We start from the raw sequence: 21,340 nt of genomic DNA, 5'->3' as shown, positions 1-21,340 counted from the left end.
ATAACTGCTGCTGCTCCAGTGGCGGAGCATGAACTGAGTGTTGTTGCTGCTCCTCCAGTGGCGGAGCACACACTGAGTGCTGCTGCTGCTCCAGTGGCGGAGCACACATTGAGTGCTGCTGTTGCTTCTCCGGCGGCGGAGCATACACTGAGTGCTGCTGCTGCTCCAGTGGCGGAGCACACACTGAGTGCTGCTGCTGCTCCAGTGGCGGAGCGCACGCTGAGAGCTGCTGCTGCTCCAGTGGCAGAGCACACACAGATTGCTGCTGCTGCTCCAGTGGCAGAGCACACACTGAGTGCTGCTGCTCTTGCTCCAGTGGAGCACACGCTGCGTACTGCTGCTTCTACAGTGGCGCAGCACACACTGAGTGCTGCTGCTGCTCCAGTGACGTAGCACACACTGAGTGCTACTGCTGCTTCCGCTCCGATGGCGGAGTGCACACTAAGTGCTGCTGCTGCTGCTGCTCCAGTGGCGGAGCATGAACTGAGTGCTGCTGCTGCTCCTCCAGTGGCGGAGCACACACTGAGTGCTGCTGTTGCTGCTGCTCCAGTGGCGGATCACACACTGAGTGCTGCTGTTTCAGTGGCGAAGCACACACTGCGTGCTGCTGCTGCTGTTCCAGTGGCGGAGCACACACTGTGTGCTGCTGCTACTCCAGTGGCGTAGCACACACTAGTGCTGGTGTTGCTGCTGCTTCAGTGTTGGAGCACACACTAAATGCTGCTACTGCTTCTCAGGTGGCGGAGCATACACTGAGTTCTGCTGCTGCTCCAGTGGCGGAGCACACACGGAGTGCTGCTGCTGCTCCAGTGGAGGAGCACACGCTGAGAGCTGCTTCTGCTCCAATTGCTGAGCACACACTGAGTGTTGCTGCTGCTCCAGTGGCGGAGCACACACTGAGTGCTGCTGCTGATGTTCCAGTGGCGCAGCACACACTGAGTGCTGCTGCTGCTGTTTCCGTGGCGGGGCACACGCTTAGCGCTGCTGCTGGTCCAGTGGCGGAGAACACACTGAGTGCTGCTGCTGGTCCAGTGACGGAGCACACACTGAGTGCTGCTGTTGCTAAAGTGGCAAAGCACACACTGAGTGCTGCTGCTCTTGCTCCAGTGATGGAGCACACACTGAGTGCTGCTGTTGCTTCTGCTCCAGTGGCGAATCACACACTGAGTGCTGCTGTTCCAGTGGGGGAGCACACACTGAATTCTGCTGCTGCTGTTCCAGTGGCGGAGAATACACTGAGTGCTGCTGCTGCTCTTGTGACGGAGCACACACTGAGTGCTGCTGCTCTTGCTCCAGTGATGGAGCACACGCTGCGTACTGCTGCTACTACAGTGGCGCAGCACACATTGAGTGCTGCTGCTGCTGCTGCTGCTGCTGCTTTAGTGACGTAGCACACACTGAGTGCTACTGTTGCTGCCGCTCCGATGGCGGAGTGCACACTAAGTGCTGCTGCTCCAGTGGCGGAGCACGAATTGAGCGCTGCTGCTGCTCCTCCAGTGGCGGAGCACACACTGAGTGCTGCTGGTGCTGCTCCGGTGGCGGAGCATACACTGAGTGTTGCTGCTGCTCCAGTGGCGGAGCACACACTGACTGCTGCTGCTGCTGTTCCAGTGGCGGAGCACACACTGAGTGCTGCTGCTGCTATTCCAGTCGCGGAGCACACGCTTAGCGCTGCTGCTGGTCCAGTGGCGGAGCACACACTGAGTTTTGCTGCTGCTCCAGTGACGGAGCACACACTGAGTGCTGCTGCTGCTCCAGTGACGGAGCACACGCTGCCTACTGCTGCTACTACAGTGGCGCAGCACACACTGAGTGCTGCTGCTGCTCCAGTGACGTAGCACACACTGAGTGCTACTGCTGCTGCTGCTCGAGTGGCGGAGCATTAACTGAATGCTGCTCCTGCTCCTCCAGTGGCGGAGCACACACTGAGTGCTGCTGCTGCTCCAATGGTGGAGCATACGCTGAGTGCTGCTGCTGCTCCAGTGGCAGAGCACACACTGAGTGCTGCTGCTGTTGGTCCATTGGCGGAGCATACACTGAGTGCTGCTGCTGTTCCAGTGGCGGAGAACACACTGAGTGCTGCTGTTCCAGTGGCGGAGCACACACAGTGCTGCTGTTGCTTCTGCTCCCGTGGCGGAGCACACACTAAGTGCTGCTGTTGCTGCTGCTCCGGTGGCGAAGCATACACTGAGTGCTGCTGCTGTTCCAGTGGCGGAGCACACACTGAGTGCTGCTGCTGCTGTTCCAGTGGCGGAGCACACACTGAGTGCTGCTGTTGCTGCTGCTTCTGTGGCGGAGCACACACTAAGTGCTGCTGCTCCGGTGGCGGAGCATTTACTGAGTGCAGCTGCTGCTCCAGTGGCAGAGCACACGGAGTGCTGCTGCTGCTCCAGTACGGTGCACACACTGAGTGCTGCTGCTGCTCCAGTGGCAGAGAACATACTGAATGCTGCTGCTGCTCCAGTGGCGGAGCACACGCTGAGGGCTGCTGCTACTACAGTGGCGCAACACACACTGAGTGCTGCTGCTGCTGCCGCTCCGATGGCGGAGCACACAATAACTGCTGCTGCTCCAGTGGCGGAGCATGAACTGAGTGTTGTTGCTGCTCCTCCAGTGGCGGAGCACACACTGAGTGCTGCTGCTGCTCCAGTGGCGGAGCACACATTGAGTGCTGCTGTTGCTTCTCCGGCGGCGGAGCATACACTGAGTGCTGCTGCTGCTCCAGTGGCGGAGCACACACTGAGTGCTGCTGCTGCTCCAGTGGCGGAGCGCACGCTGAGAGCTGCTGCTGCTCCAGTGGCAGAGCACACACAGAGTGCTGCTGCTGCTCCAGTGGCAGAGCACACACTGAGTGCTGCTGCTCTTGCTCCAGTGGAGCACACGCTGCGTACTGCTGCTTCTACAGTGGCGCAGCACACACTGAGTGCTGCTGCTGCTCCAGTGACGTAGCACACACTGAGTGCTACTGCTGCTTCCGCTCCGATGGCGGAGTGTACACTAAGTGCTGCTGCTGCTGCTGCTCCAGTGGCGGAGCATGAACTGAGTGCTGCTGCTGCTCCTCCAGTGGCGGAGCACACACTGAGTGCTGCTGTTGCTGCTGCTCCAGTGGCGGATCACACACTGAGTGCTGCTGTTTCAGTGGCGAAGCACACACTGCGTGCTGCTGCTGCTGTTCCAGTGGCGGAGCACACACTGTGTGCTGCTGCTACTCCAGTGGCGTAGCACACACTAGTGCTGGTGTTGCTGCTGCTTCAGTGTTGGAGCACACACTAAATGCTGCTACTGCTTCTCAGGTGGCGGAGCATACACTGAGTTCTGCTGCTGCTCCAGTGGCGGAGCACACACGGAGTGCTGCTGCTGCTCCAGTGGAGGAGCACACGCTGAGAGCTGCTTCTGCTCCAATTGCTGAGCACACACTGAGTGTTGCTGCTGCTCCAGTGGCGGAGCACACACTGAGTGCTGCTGCTGATGTTCCAGTGGCGCAGCACACACTGAGTGCTGCTGCTGCTGTTTCCGTGGCGGGGCACACGCTTAGCGCTGCTGCTGGTCCAGTGGCGGAGAACACACTGAGTGCTGCTGCTGGTCCAGTGACGGAGCACACACTGAGTGCTGCTGTTGCTAAAGTGGCAAAGCACACACTGAGTGCTGCTGCTCTTGCTCCAGTGATGGAGCACACACTGAGTGCTGCTGTTGCTTCTGCTCCAGTGGCGAATCACACACTGAGTGCTGCTGTTCCAGTGGGGGAGCACACACTGAATTCTGCTGCTGCTGTTCCAGTGGCGGAGAATACACTGAGTGCTGCTGCTGCTCTTGTGACGGAGCACACACTGAGTGCTGCTGCTCTTGCTCCAGTGATGGAGCACACGCTGCGTACTGCTGCTACTACAGTGGCGCAGCACACATTGAGTGCTGCTGCTGCTGCTGCTGCTGCTGCTTTAGTGACGTAGCACACACTGAGTGCTACTGTTGCTGCCGCTCCGATGGCGGAGTGCACACTAAGTGCTGCTGCTCCAGTGGCGGAGCACGAATTGAGCGCTGCTGCTGCTCCTCCAGTGGCGGAGCACACACTGAGTGCTGCTGCTGCTGCTCCGGTGGCGGAGCATACACTGAGTGTTGCTGCTGCTCCAGTGGCGGAGCACACACTGACTGCTGCTGCTGCTGTTCCAGTGGCGGAGCACACACTGAGTGCTGCTGCTGCTATTCCAGTCGCGGAGCACACGCTTAGCGCTGCTGCTGGTCCAGTGGCGGAGCACACACTGAGTTTTGCTGCTGCTCCAGTGACGGAGCACACACTGAGTGCTGCTGCTGCTCCAGTGACGGAGCACACGCTGCCTACTGCTGCTACTACAGTGGCGCAGCACACACTGAGTGCTGCTGCTGCTCCAGTGACGTAGCACACACTGAGTGCTACTGCTGCTGCTGCTCGAGTGGCGGAGCATTAACTGAATGCTGCTCCTGCTCCTCCAGTGGCGGAGCACACACTGAGTGCTGCTGCTGCTCCAATGGTGGAGCATACGCTGAGTGCTGCTGCTGCTCCAGTGGCAGAGCACACACTGAGTGCTGCTGCTGTTGGTCCAGTAGCGGAGCACACACAGAGTGCTGCTGCTGCTGTTCCAGTGGCGGAGAACACACTGAGTGCTGCTGCTGCTCCAGTGGCGGAGCACACACTGAATGCTGCTGTTGCTGCTGTTGCTGCTACTGCTGCTGGTTCTCCGGTGGCGGAGCATATACAGAGTGCAGCTGCTGCTCCAGTGGCAGAGCACACAGAGTGCTGCTGTTGCTCCAGTAGCGGAGCACACACTGAGTGCTGCTGCTGCTCCAGTGGCGGAGCACACACTGAGTGCTGCTGCTGCTGTTCCAGTGGCGGAACACACACTGAGTGCTGCTGCTGCTGCTGCTGTTCCAGTGGCGGAACACACACTGAGTGCTGCTGCTGCTGTTCCAATGGCGGAGCACACACTGAGTGCTGCTGCTGCTCCAGTGGAGGATCACACACTGAGTTCTGCTGTTCCAGAAGCGGAGCACACACTGAGTGTTTTTGCTGCTGTTCCAGTGGCGGAGCACACACTGAGTGCTGCTGCTGCTGTTCCAGTGGCGGAGCACACACTGAGTACTGCTGCTGTTCCAGTGGTGCAGCACATACTGAGTGCTGCTGCTGCTCAAGTGGCGCAGCACACACTAAGTGCTGCTGCTGCTGCTCCAGTGTCGGAGCATACACTGAGTGCTGCTGCTGCTGCTGCTGCTCCGTTGGCGGAGCACACTAAGTGCTTCTGCTGCTGCTGCTGCTCCAGTGGCGGAGCACACACTGAGTGCTGCTGTTGCTGCTGCTCCGGTCGCGGAGCATACACTGAGTGCTGCTGTTGCTGCTGCTTCGGTGGCGGAGTACACACTAAGTGCTGCTGCTGCTGCTTCAGTTGCAGAGCACACACTGAGTGCTGCTGCTGCTCCAGTGGCGGAGCGCACGCTGAGAGCTGCTGCTGCTCCAGTGGCAGAGCACACACAGAGTGCTGCTGCTGCTCCAGTGGCAGAGCACACACTGAGTGCTGCTGCTCTTGCTCCAGTGGAGCACACGCTGCGTACTGCTGCTTCTACAGTGGCGCAGCACACACTGAGTGCTGCTGCTGCTCCAGTGACGTAGCACACACTGAGTGCTACTGCTGCTTCCGCTCCGATGGCGGAGTGCACACTAAGTGCTGCTGCTGCTGCTGCTCCAGTGGCGGAGCATGAACTGAGTGCTGCTGCTGCTCCTCCAGTGGCGGAGCACACACTGAGTGCTGCTGTTGCTGCTGCTCCAGTGGCGGATCACACACTGAGTGCTGCTGTTTCAGTGGCGAAGCACACACTGCGTGCTGCTGCTGCTGTTCCAGTGGCGGAGCACACACTGTGTGCTGCTGCTACTCCAGTGGCGTAGCACACACTAGTGCTGGTGTTGCTGCTGCTTCAGTGTTGGAGCACACACTAAATGCTGCTACTGCTTCTCAGGTGGCGGAGCATACACTGAGTTCTGCTGCTGCTCCAGTGGCGGAGCACACACGGAGTGCTGCTGCTGCTCCAGTGGAGGAGCACACGCTGAGAGCTGCTTCTGCTCCAATTGCTGAGCACACACTGAGTGTTGCTGCTGCTCCAGTGGCGGAGCACACACTGAGTGCTGCTGCTGATGTTCCAGTGGCGCAGCACACACTGAGTGCTGCTGCTGCTGTTTCCGTGGCGGGGCACACGCTTAGCGCTGCTGCTGGTCCAGTGGCGGAGAACACACTGAGTGCTGCTGCTGGTCCAGTGACGGAGCACACACTGAGTGCTGCTGTTGCTAAAGTGGCAAAGCACACACTGAGTGCTGCTGCTCTTGCTCCAGTGATGGAGCACACACTGAGTGCTGCTGTTGCTTCTGCTCCAGTGGCGAATCACACACTGAGTGCTGCTGTTCCAGTGGGGGAGCACACACTGAATTCTGCTGCTGCTGTTCCAGTGGCGGAGAATACACTGAGTGCTGCTGCTGCTCTTGTGACGGAGCACACACTGAGTGCTGCTGCTCTTGCTCCAGTGATGGAGCACACGCTGCGTACTGCTGCTACTACAGTGGCGCAGCACACATTGAGTGCTGCTGCTGCTGCTGCTGCTGCTGCTTTAGTGACGTAGCACACACTGAGTGCTACTGTTGCTGCCGCTCCGATGGCGGAGTGCACACTAAGTGCTGCTGCTCCAGTGGCGGAGCACGAATTGAGCGCTGCTGCTGCTCCTCCAGTGGCGGAGCACACACTGAGTGCTGCTGCTGCTGCTCCGGTGGCGGAGCATACACTGAGTGTTGCTGCTGCTCCAGTGGCGGAGCACACACTGACTGCTGCTGCTGCTGTTCCAGTGGCGGAGCACACACTGAGTGCTGCTGCTGCTATTCCAGTCGCGGAGCACACGCTTAGCGCTGCTGCTGGTCCAGTGGCGGAGCACACACTGAGTTTTGCTGCTGCTCCAGTGACGGAGCACACACTGAGTGCTGCTGCTGCTCCAGTGACGGAGCACACGCTGCCTACTGCTGCTACTACAGTGGCGCAGCACACACTGAGTGCTGCTGCTGCTCCAGTGACGTAGCACACACTGAGTGCTACTGCTGCTGCTGCTCGAGTGGCGGAGCATTAACTGAATGCTGCTCCTGCTCCTCCAGTGGCGGAGCACACACTGAGTGCTGCTGCTGCTCCAATGGTGGAGCATACGCTGAGTGCTGCTGCTGCTCCAGTGGCAGAGCACACACTGAGTGCTGCTGCTGTTGGTCCATTGGCGGAGCATACACTGAGTGCTGCTGCTGTTCCAGTGGCGGAGAACACACTGAGTGCTGCTGTTCCAGTGGCGGAGCACACACAGTGCTGCTGTTGCTTCTGCTCCCGTGGCGGAGCACACACTAAGTGCTGCTGTTGCTGCTGCTCCGGTGGCGAAGCATACACTGAGTGCTGCTGCTGTTCCAGTGGCGGAGCACACACTGAGTGCTGCTGCTGCTGTTCCAGTGGCGGAGCACACACTGAGTGCTGCTGTTGCTGCTGCTTCTGTGGCGGAGCACACACTAAGTGCTGCTGCTCCGGTGGCGGAGCATTTACTGAGTGCAGCTGCTGCTCCAGTGGCAGAGCACACGGAGTGCTGCTGCTGCTCCAGTACGGTGCACACACTGAGTGCTGCTGCTGCTCCAGTGGCAGAGAACATACTGAATGCTGCTGCTGCTCCAGTGGCGGAGCACACGCTGAGGGCTGCTGATGCTCCAGTGGTGGAGCACACACTAAGTGCTGCTGCTGCTCCAGTGGCGGAGCACACACTGAGTTCTGCTGCTGTTGTTCCAGTGGCGGAACACACACTGAGTGTTGCTGCTGCTGCTGCTCCAATGGCGGAGCACACACTGAGTGCTGCTGCTGTTCCAGTGGTGGAGCACACACAGAGTGCTGCTGCTGCTGTTCCAGTGGCGGAGCACACACTGAGTGCTGCTGCTGTTCCAGTGGCGCAGCACATACTGAGGGCTGCTGCTGCTCCAGTGTCGAAGCACACACTGAGTACTGCTGTTGCCTCTGCTCCAGTGTCGGAGCACACACCGAGTGATGCTTCTGCTGCTGCTGGTGCTGTGCTGCTCCAGTGGCGAATCACACACTGAGTGCTGCTGTTCCAGTGGCGGAGCACACACTGAATGCTGCTGCTGCTCCAGTGGCGGAGCACAAACTGAATGCTGCTGTTGCTGCTGTTGCTGCTGCTTCGGTGGCGGAGCACACACTAAGTGCTGCTGCTGCTGCTGGTTCTCCGGTGGCGGAGCATATACTGAGTGCAGCTGCTGCTCCAGTGGCAGAGCACACAGAGTGCTGCTGTTGCTCCAGTAGCGGAGCACACACAGAGTGCTGCTGCTGCTGTTCCAGTGGCGGAGAACACACTGAGTGCTGCTGCTGCTCCAGTGGCGGAGCACACACTGAATGCTGCTGTTGCTGCTGTTGCTGCTACTGCTGCTGGTTCTCCGGTGGCGGAGCATATACAGAGTGCAGCTGCTGCTCCAGTGGCAGAGCACACAGAGTGCTGCTGTTGCTCCAGTAGCGGAGCACACACTGAGTGCTGCTGCTGCTCCAGTGGCGGAGCACACACTGAGTGCTGCTGCTGCTGTTCCAGTGGCGGAACACACACTGAGTGCTGCTGCTGCTGCTGCTGTTCCAGTGGCGGAACACACACTGAGTGCTGCTGCTGCTGTTCCAATGGCGGAGCACACACTGAGTGCTGCTGCTGCTCCAGTGGAGGATCACACACTGAGTTCTGCTGTTCCAGTAGCGGAGCACACACTGAGTGCTTTTGCTGCTGTTCCAGTGGCGGAGCACACACTGAGTGCTGCTGCTGCTGTTCCAGTGGCGGAGCACACACTGAGTACTGCTGCTGTTCCAGTGGTGCAGCACATACTGAGTGCTGCTGCTGCTCAAGTGGCGCAGCACACACTGAGTGCTGCTGTTGCTTCTGCTCCAGTGGCGGAGCACACACTAAGTGCTGCTGCTGCTGCTCCAGTGTCGGAGCATACACTGAGTGCTGCTGCTGCTGCTGCTGCTCCGTTGGCGGAGCACACTAAGTGCTTCTGCTGCTGCTGCTGCTCCAGTGGCGGAGCACACACTGAGTGCTGCTGTTGCTGCTGCTCCGGTCGCGGAGCATACACTGAGTGCTGCTGTTGCTGCTGCTTCGGTGGCGGAGTACACACTAAGTGCTGCTGCTGCTGCTTCAGTTGCAGAGCACACACTGAGTGCTGTTGCTCCTGCTCCAGTGATGGAACACACGCTGCGTACTGCTGCTACTACAGTGGCGCAGCACACACTGAGTGCTGCTTCTGCTCCAGTGGCGGAGCACACACTGAGTGCTACTGTTGCTGCTGCTTCGATGGCGGAGCACACACTAAGTGCTGCTGCTGCTTCTCCAGTGGAGGAGCATTCAGTGTGTGCTGCTGTTGTTGCTCAGGTGGCGGAGCACACACTGGGTGCTGCTGCTGTCCCAGTGGTGGGACACACACTGAGTGCTGCTGCTGCTACTGCTGCTGCTGGTGCTGCTGCTGCTGCTCCGGTTGCGCAGCACAAACTGCATGCTGCTGCTGCTGCTGCTCCTGTGGCGGAGCATACACTGAGTGCTGCTGCTGTTCCAGTGGCGAAACACACACTGAGTGCTGCTGCTTTTCCAGTGGCGAAGTACACACTGAGTGCTGCTGCTGCTCTGGTGGCGGAGGACACACTGAGTGCTGCTGCTGTTCCAGTGGCGAAACACGCACTGAGTGCTGCTGCTTTTCCAGTGGCGAAGCACACACTGAGTGCTGCTGCTGCTCCAGTGGCGGATCTCAAAATAAAGTACCACGTTCCAAAGATTTTATAACCAAAAATTTACAAACCATCACGTAACAATGGAGTCACTACACACCAGCTTCAGCTCCGCCATTACAGAAAGGACCTTCAACACATCACCTCCAGAGCCGTCATCAGCAGTTGCTAGAAACACTCAGGAAAACAATGGTTTATGCTTCCTTGCTCTGCAGTAACGTCCAGTGTGTCTTTCCCTTCTTAGATTTCGGGTAGCTTTTTCTGAAAAAGTTGAGCCCATATTTCTTATCCAGCCTAACAACTGGCGACTGATTTTCGGCGTGGGCTCTATCACGTCTACTCCTGAATCTATGTTCTTTACCGGTACCATCTTTCTTTCTCTCTGTCTTCTGTCTGTTTGTCTCTCTCTCTCTCTAAATCATTCAACTTTTTTTCCTGAAATAGCTAAACCACTACTCAACGTGACTTATTCTCGTCCTATACAAGATCCTAACTCTAACCCCGCGCTTCCTCTTCTCGCATTTCAGACTTTGTTTCTTCTGGTTCTCCTCTCTTATGGCGGTGTACGAGTGCCTCAAGTCTCTCCTCATATGACAGCCCGTTTTCAGTTTCGGTACCATTCCTGTACGAAGCGTGTCACCCATGTCTACTCTGCCTTCTGTTACTAAGGTTTTCCTGATATCCACTTCAGTATTATGCCTCTAACTCCTGCCTTTTTTTTGTGGATATACAGTTTTTCTTTATTTTCTTCCGTGAATGGTCAACAAAAGTGTCGCCAAACCATTTCGACTTGTTCACATGCTTGGATGTAGCTGGAAAATTTCGCCAGAGTGAGTCTGGAGTCGGAATAGAATCTTCTGCGTTATTAACGACATACGAAACTTTTGGCATAGCATTGTGTTGAATTATTTTTCTTACAATTGAGGAAAGATGCTCTCTATCCATACCTGACATTTCATTTTTTTTTTTGTATATACTCTACAAACTTCATAATATTCCCTTGAAATGTATTGATATCGCAACTAGAGGGCGAAACGTCTATAAGTATAGGTACCCAGATATTGCACGTGTGTCTGTTTCTTCATCTTGTCGGTATTATATACCATTCATGTACAGTTTGATGTTCATTTCTCCCTCACAGAGCTTTAAAAACTCGGTATTGTAGTATTTACAGTCGATCAGTCTATTGCATTTGGCTCTAATATGCCTATTTCTTTCAAGATATACCACTATTCTCATACTTTTATCCCTTAACATAATTGCTAGTACGTTTTCAAAGATACTTGATGATCTAAAAGTCAGTATTTGCTACCTATTCCCGTTTGTGTGTGCGTGTAAACCGGGGGTCTTGTTTTCCAGATGTCTGGTAGTTGCCTTATTTCTGTGGATTTGTTGAAAATCCACAGAAATAAATATTTTCCCGTTGAGTCCATGGGTAGGAGTACATGAGAGTGGGACTTAGAGAAAGTAGGAGTTAACATGGATGACAGGTGAAAAAAGTGGGTGTTAACATGGATGCAAGATGGAAGTCAAAGTTGGCTCAACAGATGAGTTTCCATGACAACCTCACATGGTTTATTTTCGTCTTATCTCAAGGCCTATGGTGAGATTCCTTCAGGATCTATTACTTTCGTTATCCCCAGTTTCATTTGTTGTTATTAGATATCTATATATGTTATGTCTGCTCGGTAATGTATTTTGTAATGGAATTCTATGAAATGAAAGATTTCCTTCTAGGGTAGATGGATAAAGCAGTGGATGGCCTCGAGTTTCATCTTATCCTAGCAACTCTTGGGCTTACTAAGTGAAAGTGCGTGGAATTGGTTGTAGTGGGAAACACTGGTACACTTGCGTTCATGAATGAATGTGATCTGCAACTGACACGCTCTATAAGGGCCATAAAACTAGCGCAGTTTATGAAACCTCAGGTGAAGAAAATGCTTGTTGTGACAACACTGGTTTGGTAACGAAGATGTGGATGAGTGCAACAAACTCCCGAGTAGAGTCACTGAAGCCAAAACTTTGAGTAGCTTTAAAAATAGGTTAGACAAGTACATGTTTGAGTGTGGGTGGGTTTGAGTTGGACCCGCCTAGCTTGGGCTATTAGGCCTGCTGCAATGCTTCTTCTTATGTTCTTATCAATTCGATCATTGACTCCATAAAGCTCTACACAGAGCGAAACGTTGTCTCGATAAAGCCGCCTCTCCTTCATTGAAATCGGAAATCCACCTTTGTATCCATTGCTGATAATCGGCTGTGTGAAGAACATGAGTTTAACCTGAATTTTAATCCAAGCAAGAGTGTCCTCTCTGTCCTTCCCCTCAACTGGCACTCAAGGTTGACGAGACGAGTTTACAACTCGTATACTTAATACTCAGAAAGACAGACGTCAGGCCACCCAGGGTAAACTCTCAACTTTTCCCACTCATTTTGTGTTTATAAAAAGAATGATTACTGGAATCACGAGGAAATGTCATAATATTTGCGATCCAAACTCACATGGTGACGTTATTATTATTATTATTATTATTATTATTATTATTATTATTATTATTATTATTATTATTATTATTATTATTATTATTATTATAGGGAAGCCTCAACACTATAGGAACTTTAACACTCTAGGAACACTGTAGGAACTGAAGGTAATCAGGTTTGATTCGAGAAATGAGAAGGTAGAACCAGTTCCTCAGATCAAGAACCCTTCACCACCATCAAGGCTTCCCACTGCAAGGGATTAAGTCGCAAGTAACTAAGATATGTGGTGTTGACACATGATATCTGGTGTGCTTAACACACACACACATAAAGAGACATTCTTTCAGACACGACCTTGAATGATTCTTAAAACTGACTGATAAGTTTGTGGCTTAAAAACATCCATCCTACTGTGCTTAGATATCTTAATATGTATATTATGCTCGGGTAGGACTCAGAGAAGTGATCTTCATCATGTCTTCTCTTTAAACTGATAAACTCCACTGAATAGGCTTTATTTAAAGGTATGGGCAATACGTTGTGTGTGTGTGTGTGTGTGTGTGTGTGTGTACACTAGACCGGTCCGTGGCGCCATCAGTACATTGTTGGTCATAAGCTTCTTGACTACTGCTAATGTCTGAAGCGGGTGATCGTTCAAGACACCCTCACTGCTCGCCGGTTGGTGGATCTTCCTACAGGAGGAGGAACACGTGGAGAGAGAATTAGCTTCGCCAGTGATCAGTGTATCTCTAGGTATAAGATATAACAACACACTTATGTACAGTTCAGGACATTTATTAAAGCAAACGTTTTGCCACGAGTGACTTCTTCAGTCCTAATATAGAGAAAACTAAGAAAACGAGTACGTATGTATAGTAGTAGGAATCAGGTGGAGTAACGCATGGGTAGAGATAGTAGTGGTAGTAGTAGTAGTGGAACTAATGTAGTGAGACGGGTTGGGTTAGAAAAGGACCTTAGTTTTCTCTGTATTACGACTGGAGAAGCCACTCCTGATGAAACGTTTCCTTTAATAAATGTCGGTATTGTATACCATTATTGTACAACGTCCCAGACTGTACATAAATATCTTTTTCCACATCTTGTCGGTATCACCAGACCATTTTTTCGTAAGATTAAACACTGGGTAAGAGAGAACTACAGCCAGTCAGTTGCAAATGATTTAAGATTGTGTTGAACACCGTTACGACCTACTCCAGTACTAGCTTGCGTTTACTTGAGTGTTTCTCCTTCAGAAAAGTAATCAGATAAGGAACCAAGTAGTCGCGAAAATATAATTGGAAATGACAAAAAAAAATAGGCAGGCCTAACGTAGTAGGTAGATTTTTCCACCGACTAACACTTACTGCAGTGGGAATGGTTACGTATAAGCAGGAAAGCCGTACCTACCATGGAAGAGCAGTGCCCCACCTCAAAGAAACACACAAACATATGACGGTCCAGCGTTGTGTGCGTAAGTTTCTGTAAATATTGTGAGGTGCCAAGTGAAGATAAAGGTGCAGGAGTGTACGCACACACACACACACATACACACACACACACACACACACACACACACACACACACACACACACACACACACACACACACACACACACACACACACACACACACACAAGGCACTAAACTACAGACCAGTGTCTCTGACATGTATAGTATGCAAAGTCATGGAGAAGATTATCAGGAGGAGAGCGGTGGAGCACCTGGAACGGAACAAGATTATAAACAACAACCAGCACGGATTCATGGAAGGCAAATCCTGTGTCACAAACCTTCTGGAGTTTTATGAAAAGGTAACAGAAGTAAGACACGAGAGAGAGGAGTGGGTGGATTGCATTTTCCTGGACTGCAGGAAGGCCTTCGACACAGTTCCTCACAAGAGATTAGTACAGGAGCTGGAGGATCAGGCACGTATAACAGGGAGGGCACTGCAATGGATCAGAGAATACCTGAAAGGGAGGCAACAACGAGTCATGGTATGTGAAGAAGTATCACAGTGGGCGCCTGTGAAGAGCGGGATCCCACAGGGGTCAGTCCTAAGACCAGTGCTATTTTTGATGTATGTGAATGATATGATTGAATGGATAGACTCTGAATTGTCCCTGTTTGCAGATGAAGTGAAGTTGATGAGAAGAATTAAATCAGATTAGGATCAGGCAGGACTACAAAGAGACTTGGACAGACTGGACACGTGGTCCAGAAATTGGCTTCTCGAATTCAACCCTGCCAAATGCAAAGTCATTAAGATTGGGGAAGGGCAAAGAAGACAGCACACAGAGTATAGGCTAGGTGGACAAAGACTGCAAACCTCACTCAAGGAGAAAGATCTTGGGGTGACTATAATACCGAACACGTCTCCGGAGGCACACATCAACCAGATAACTGCTGTAGCATATGGGCGCCTGGTAAACCTGAGAATAGCGTTCCGATACCTTAGTAAGGAATCGTTCAAGATACTGTACACCGTGTACGTCAGGCTCATACTGGAGTGTGCAGCACCAGTTTGGAACCCACACCTGGTCAAGCACGTCAAGAAGTTAGAGAAGGTACAAAGGTTTGCAACAAGGCTAGTTCCAGAGCTCAGAGGAATGTCCTACGATCGAAGGTTGAGGGAAATCGGACTGATGACACTGGAGGACAGAAGGCTCAAAGGAGACATGATGACGACATACAAGATACTGCGTAGAATATATAAGGTGGACAGAGACAGGATGTTCCAGAGAGGGGACACAAAAACAAGGGGTCACAATTGGAAGCTGAAGACTCAGACGAGTCACAGAGATGTTAGGAAATATTTCTTCAGTCACAGAGTCGTCAGGAAGTGCAATAGTTTAGCAAGAGACGTAGTGGAGGTAGGAACCATACACAGCTTTAAGACGAGGTATGACAAAGCTCAGGAAACATAGTGAGAGAGAGAGGACCTAGTAGCGATCATTGAAGAGGCGGGGCCAGGAGCTGAGTCTCGACCCCTGGAACCACAATTAGGTGAGTACAATTAGGTGAGCACACACACACACACAAAACAAGAGATAGTGTAGGTCAGTTACCCAACTACAGGAGATCAATTCAACGATAAAAATAAACCCCTTTTAGCAAGGTCACCTGACCACTGTAGCCAGTATTCAAGGCAGGGTATCACATTCATGTGGCTACACTGTTCAACACAAACACTCTGTATGTTGACTTTGGCCCATGTTTAGTAATTGTTTCGAAATTATGTTTATTTAATGGATAGTTTAAAGTGTATTCATATCTGTTTATAAAATTCCTGGACTAAAATACTACCCAACATTCCTTCGCTAAAGGTCATAGTATCTCAGACATTAATTAAACTTGATTCAACACTCAAGACGTAGTTTTTTAAGAACTAAACAACATAACATTATTTATTTATTCATGGTGATAAGAAGAACCAGCAGAATTATATATATATATATATATATATATATATATATATATATATATATATATATATATATATACAAACACTGATCTCTGGCTGAAGGAGACTCGAACCTACGAACCTTAGGACAAGGTACGCAGTGCTTTACCAATCTACCCACACTGGACAATACCTTGGCGTGTAGCATGCGCTACACGTTGTACCCTGACGTCTCCTACCCACTGTACTCTGATGTCTCCTACCCACTGTACTCTGACGTCTCCCACCCACTGTACTCTGACGTCTCCCACCCACTGTACTCTGACGTCTCCCACCCACTGTACTCTGACGTCCCCCACCCACTGTACTCTGACGTCTCCCACCCACTGTACTCTGACGTCTCCCACCCACTGTACTCTGACGTCTCCCAGTCACTGTACTCTGACGTTTCCCAGACACTGTAATCTGACGTCTCCCACCCACTGTACTCTGACGTCTCCCACACACTGTATTCTGACGTCTCTCAGCCACTGTACTCTGACGTCTCCCACCCACTGTACTCTGACGCCCCCCAGCCACTGTACTCTGACGCCTCCCACCCACTGTAGTCAGACGTCTCCCACCCACTGTACTCTGACGTCTCCCAGTCACTGTACTCTGACGTCTCCCAGTCACTGTACTCTGACGTCTCCCACCCACTGTACTATGACGTCTCCCACCCACTGTACTCTGACGTCTCCCACCCACTGTACTCTGACGTCTCCCACCCACTGTAATCTGACGTCTCCCACCCACTGTACTCTGACGTCTCCCACCCACTGTACTCTGACGCCTCCCACCCACTGTACTCTGACGTCTCCCACCCACTGTACTTTGACGTCTCCCACCCACTGTACTCTGACGTATCCCACCTACTATACTCTGACGTCTCCCAGTCACTGTACTCTGACGTCTCCCACCCACTGTACTCTGACGTCTCCCACCCACTGTACTCTGACGTCTCCCACCCACTGTACTCTGACGTCTCCCACCCACTGTACTCTGACGTCTCCCACCCACTGTACTCTGACGTCTCCCATCCACTGTACTCTGACGTCTCCCAGCCACTGTACTCTGACGTTTCCCACCCACTGTACTCTGACGTCTCCCACCCACTGTACTCTGACGTCTCCCACCCACTGTACTCTGACGTCTCCCACCCACTGTGCTCTGACGTCTCCTACCCACTGTACTCTGACGTCTCCCACCAACTGTACTCTGACGTCTCCCACCGACTGTACTCTGACGTCTCCCACCCGCTGTACTCTGACGTCTCCTTCCCACAGTACTCTGACGTCTCCCACCCACTGTACTCAGACGTCTCCCACCCACTGTACTCTGACGTCTCCCCCCCACTGTACTCTGACATCTCGCACCCAGTGTACTCTGACGTCTCCCACCCACTGTACTCTGACGTCTCCCACACACTGTACTCTGACGTCTCCCACTCACTGTACTCTGACGTCTCCCACCCACTGTACTCTGACGTCTCCCACCTACTGTACTCTGACGTCTCCCAGTCACTGTACTCTGACGTCTCCCACCCACTGTACTCTGACGTCTCCCACCCACTGTACTCTGACGTCTCGCACTCACTGCACAATACGTCTCCCACCCACTGTACTCTGACGTCTCCCACCCACTGTAATTTGACGTCTCCCACCCACTGTACTCTGACGTCTCCCACCCACTGTACTCTGACGTCTCCCACCCACTGTATTCTGACGTCTCCCTCCCACTGTACTCTGACGTCTCCCACCCACTGTACTCTGACGTCTCCCACCCACTGTACTCTGACGTCTCCCAGTCACTGCACTCTTACGTCTCCCACCCACTGTACTCTGATGTCTCCCACCCACTGTACTTTGACGTCTCCCAGTCACTGTACTCTGACGTCTCCCACCCACTGTACTCTGACGTCTCCCATCTACTGTACTCTGACGTCTCCTACCCACTTTACTTTGACGTCTCCCAGTCACTGTACTCTGACGTCTCCCACCCACTGTACTCTGACGTCTCCCACCCACTGTACTCTGACGTCTCCCAGTCACTGCACTCTTACGTCTCCCACCCACTGTACTCTGACGTCTCCCACCCACTGTACTTTGACGTCTCCCACCCACTGTACTCTGACGTCTCCCACCCACTGTACTCTGACGTCTCGCACTCACTGCACAATACGTCTCCCACCCACTGTACTCTGACGTCTCCCACCCACTGTAATTTGACGTCTCCCACCCACTGTACTCTGACGTCTCCCACCCACTGTACTCTGACGTCTCCCACCCACTGTATTCTGACGTCTCCCTCCCACTGTACTCTGACGTCTCCCACCCACTGTACTCTGACGTCTCCCACCCACTGTACTCTGACGTCTCCCAGTCACTGCACTCTTACGTCTCCCACCCACTGTACTCTGATGTCTCCCACCCACTGTACTTTGACGTCTCCCAGTCACTGTACTCTGACGTCTCCCACCCACTGTACTCTGACGTCTCCCATCCACTGTACTCTGACGTCTCCTACCCACTTTACTTTGACGTCTCCCAGTCACTGTACTCTGACGTCTCCCACCCACTGTACTCTGACGTCTCCCACCCACTGTACTCTGACGTCTCCCAGTCACTGCACTCTTACGTCTCCCACCCACTGTACTCTGACGTCTCCCACTCACTGTACTCTGACGTCTCCCACCCACTGTACTCTGACGTCTCCCACCTACTGTACTCTGACGTCTCCCAGTCACTGTACTCTGACGTCTCCCACCCACTGTACTCTGACGTCTCCCACCCACTGTACTCTGACGTCTCCTGCTCACTGTACTCTGACGTCTCCCAGTCACTGCACTCTTACGTCTCCCACTCACTGCACTCTGACGTCTCCCACCCACTGTACTCTGACGTCTCCCACCCACTGTACTTTGACGTCTCCCACCCACTGTACTCTGACGTCTCCCATCCACTGTACTCTGACGTCTCCCACCCACTGTACTCTGACGTCTCCCACCCACTGTACTCTGACGTCTCCCACCCACTGTACTCTGACGTCTCCCACCCACTGTACTCTGACGTCTCCCAGTCACTGCACTCTTACGTCTCCCACCCACTGTACTCTGATGTCTCCCACCCACTGTACTTTGACGTCTCCCAGTCACTGTACTCTGACGTCTCCCACCCACTGTACTCTGACGTCTCCCATCCACTGTACTCTGACGTCTCCTACCCACTTTACTTTGACGTCTCCCAGTCACTGTACTCTGACGTCTCCCACCCACTGTACTCTGACGTCTCCCACCCACTGTACTCTGACGTCTCCCAGTCACTGCACTCTTACGTCTCCCACCCACTGTACTCTGACGTCTCCCACCCACTGTACTTTGACGTCTCCCACCCACTGTACTCTGACGTCTCCCACCCACTGTACTCTGACGTCTCCCACCCACTGTACTTTGACGTCTCCCAGTCACTGTACTCTGACGTCTCCCACCCACTGTACTCTGACGTCTCCTGCTCACTGTACTCTGACGTCTCCCAGTCACTGCACTCTTACGTCTCCCACTCACTGCACTCTGACGTCTCCCACCCACTGTACTCTGACGTCTCCCACCCACTGTACTTTGACGTCTCCCACCCACTGTACTCTGACGTCTCCCATCCACTGTACTCTGACGTCTCCCACCCACTGTACTCTGACGTCTCCCACCCACTGTACTCTGACGTCTCCCACCCACAGTACTCTGACGTCTCCCATCCACTGTACTCTGACGTCTCCCACCCACTGTACTCTGACGTCTCCCACCCACTGTACTCTGACATCTCCCACCCACTGTACTCTGACGTCTCCCACCCACTGTACTCTGACGTCTCCCACCCACTGTACTTTGACGTCTCCCACCCACTGTACTCTGACGTCTCCCAACCACTGTACTCTGACGTCTCCCACCCACTGTACTCTGACGTCTCCCACCCACTGTACTCTGACGTCTCCCACCCACTGTACTCTGACGTCTCCCACCCACTGTACTCTGACGTCTTCCACCCACTGTACTCTGACGTCTCCCACCCACTGTACTCTGACGTCTCCCACCCACTGTACTCTGACGTCTCCCACCCACTGTACTCTGACGTCTCCCACCCACTGTACTCTGACGTCTCCCACCCACTGTACTCTGACATCTCCCACCCACTGTACTCTGACGTCTCCCACCCACTGTACTCTGACGTCTCCCACCCACTGTACTCTGACGTCTTCCACCCACTGTACTCTGACGTCTCCCACCCACTGTACTCTGACGTCTCCCACCCACTGTACTCTGACGTCTCTCACCCACTGTACTCTGACGTCTCTCACCCACTGTACTCTGACGTCTCCCACCCACTGTACTCTGACGTGTTGTATTGTGATGCTTAACATAGAAGTTTTGACTTCATATTGGACACGAAGTAAATGTGACCTTCAGCATTTAAGTAGAGACTAAGTACTGTGACCTCCCCTTCCTTAGTGTGACCTATTCTCTAGTATGATCTCCCTTTCCCTAGTGTGAGCTCCCGTTCCCTAGTGTGATCTCTTTCCTAGTGTGACCTCCCCTTCCCTACTGTTATCTCCTCTTCCCTAGTGTGACCTCCCATTCCCTAGTGTGATCTCTTCCCTAGTGTGACCTCCCCTTCCCTAGTGTTACCTTCCCTTGTTACTTTGACCTCCCATTTCCTACATACTGTGATCGCCCATTCCCTACATCTTGTGACCTCTCCTTCCTTACATACTGTGATCTCCCATTTCCTACATACTGTGACCTCTCCTACCCTATATACCGTGACCTCCCCTTCCATACATAATGTAACCTCCACTCCCCTACATAGTGAGACCCCCAATTTCCTACATAATATGACCTCTTTTTCATATATAATGTGACCTACCTTACATGCTGTGGCCTCTCTTTCCATAAATATTGTAACCCCCGTTCCCTTAAAAGTGTGACCTCACATTCCATACACAGTGTCTAGCGCCCCTGTTCCCAGGCGGTGTTTGACCCTCACTTGTTTATCGCTTCCCCACTAGAGCAATAATCGTCTTGGTGGCCATGACAGACAGAGGTGCAGAGAGAGCTGGACGAGTGTGACCCCGCCGGAGAGGTGACCCTGGGTCACGCCCACCTGCTGCCCTACACTCAGGCCTCTATCCTGGAGACACAGCGTCTCCGTAGCATCCTGCCTCTTGGCATACCCCACGGCACCACTCAGGTGAGTGGGCACTTCCCATGGCACCACTCAGGTGAGTGGGCACTCCCCAGGTCACACGCATAAGAGATTGGGCATCATCAAGTCACATACAGGTGAGTGGGCATCCCCAGGTCACAGGAATAGGCATCCCCAGGTCACACGAGTGGGCATCCTCAAGTAACACACACAGGTGAGCTGGCATCCCTAGGTCACACACGCAGGTGAGTGGGAATCCCCAGGTCACAGGCACAGGAGAGTGGGCAACCCAAGATCACACAAACACATAGGTGAATGGGCATCTCTAGGTCACACACATAGGTGAGTGGCATCCCCAGGTCACACGCACAGGTGAGTGGGCAGCCCTAGATCACACAAACACACAGGTGAGTGGGCATCTCCAG

At 53.1% G+C, this 21,340-nt stretch overlaps 1 protein-coding gene across 1 annotated transcript in view; it reads left to right on the top strand.

Annotated features, from left to right (window-relative positions):
* The window catches only part of phtm (cytochrome P450 enzyme phantom), a 98,160-nt gene that overhangs the window by 67,442 nt on the left and 9,378 nt on the right, over nt 1-21,340 (top strand). Inside the window, exon 6 of the mRNA XM_070082730.1 lies at nt 20,808-20,960. Within this exon, the coding sequence (XP_069938831.1) occupies nt 20,808-20,960 (153 nt within the window). The remainder of the gene's footprint in view (nt 1-20,807; nt 20,961-21,340) is intronic.

The sequence above is a fragment of the Cherax quadricarinatus genome, chromosome 8 (genome assembly GCF_038502225.1).
Source record: "Cherax quadricarinatus isolate ZL_2023a chromosome 8, ASM3850222v1, whole genome shotgun sequence".
In the NCBI taxonomy this organism is placed as follows: Eukaryota; Metazoa; Arthropoda; class Malacostraca; order Decapoda; family Parastacidae; genus Cherax; species Cherax quadricarinatus.
Note: the sequence above shows the minus strand (reverse complement) of the source record. Positions and strands in the feature narration are given on the sequence as shown.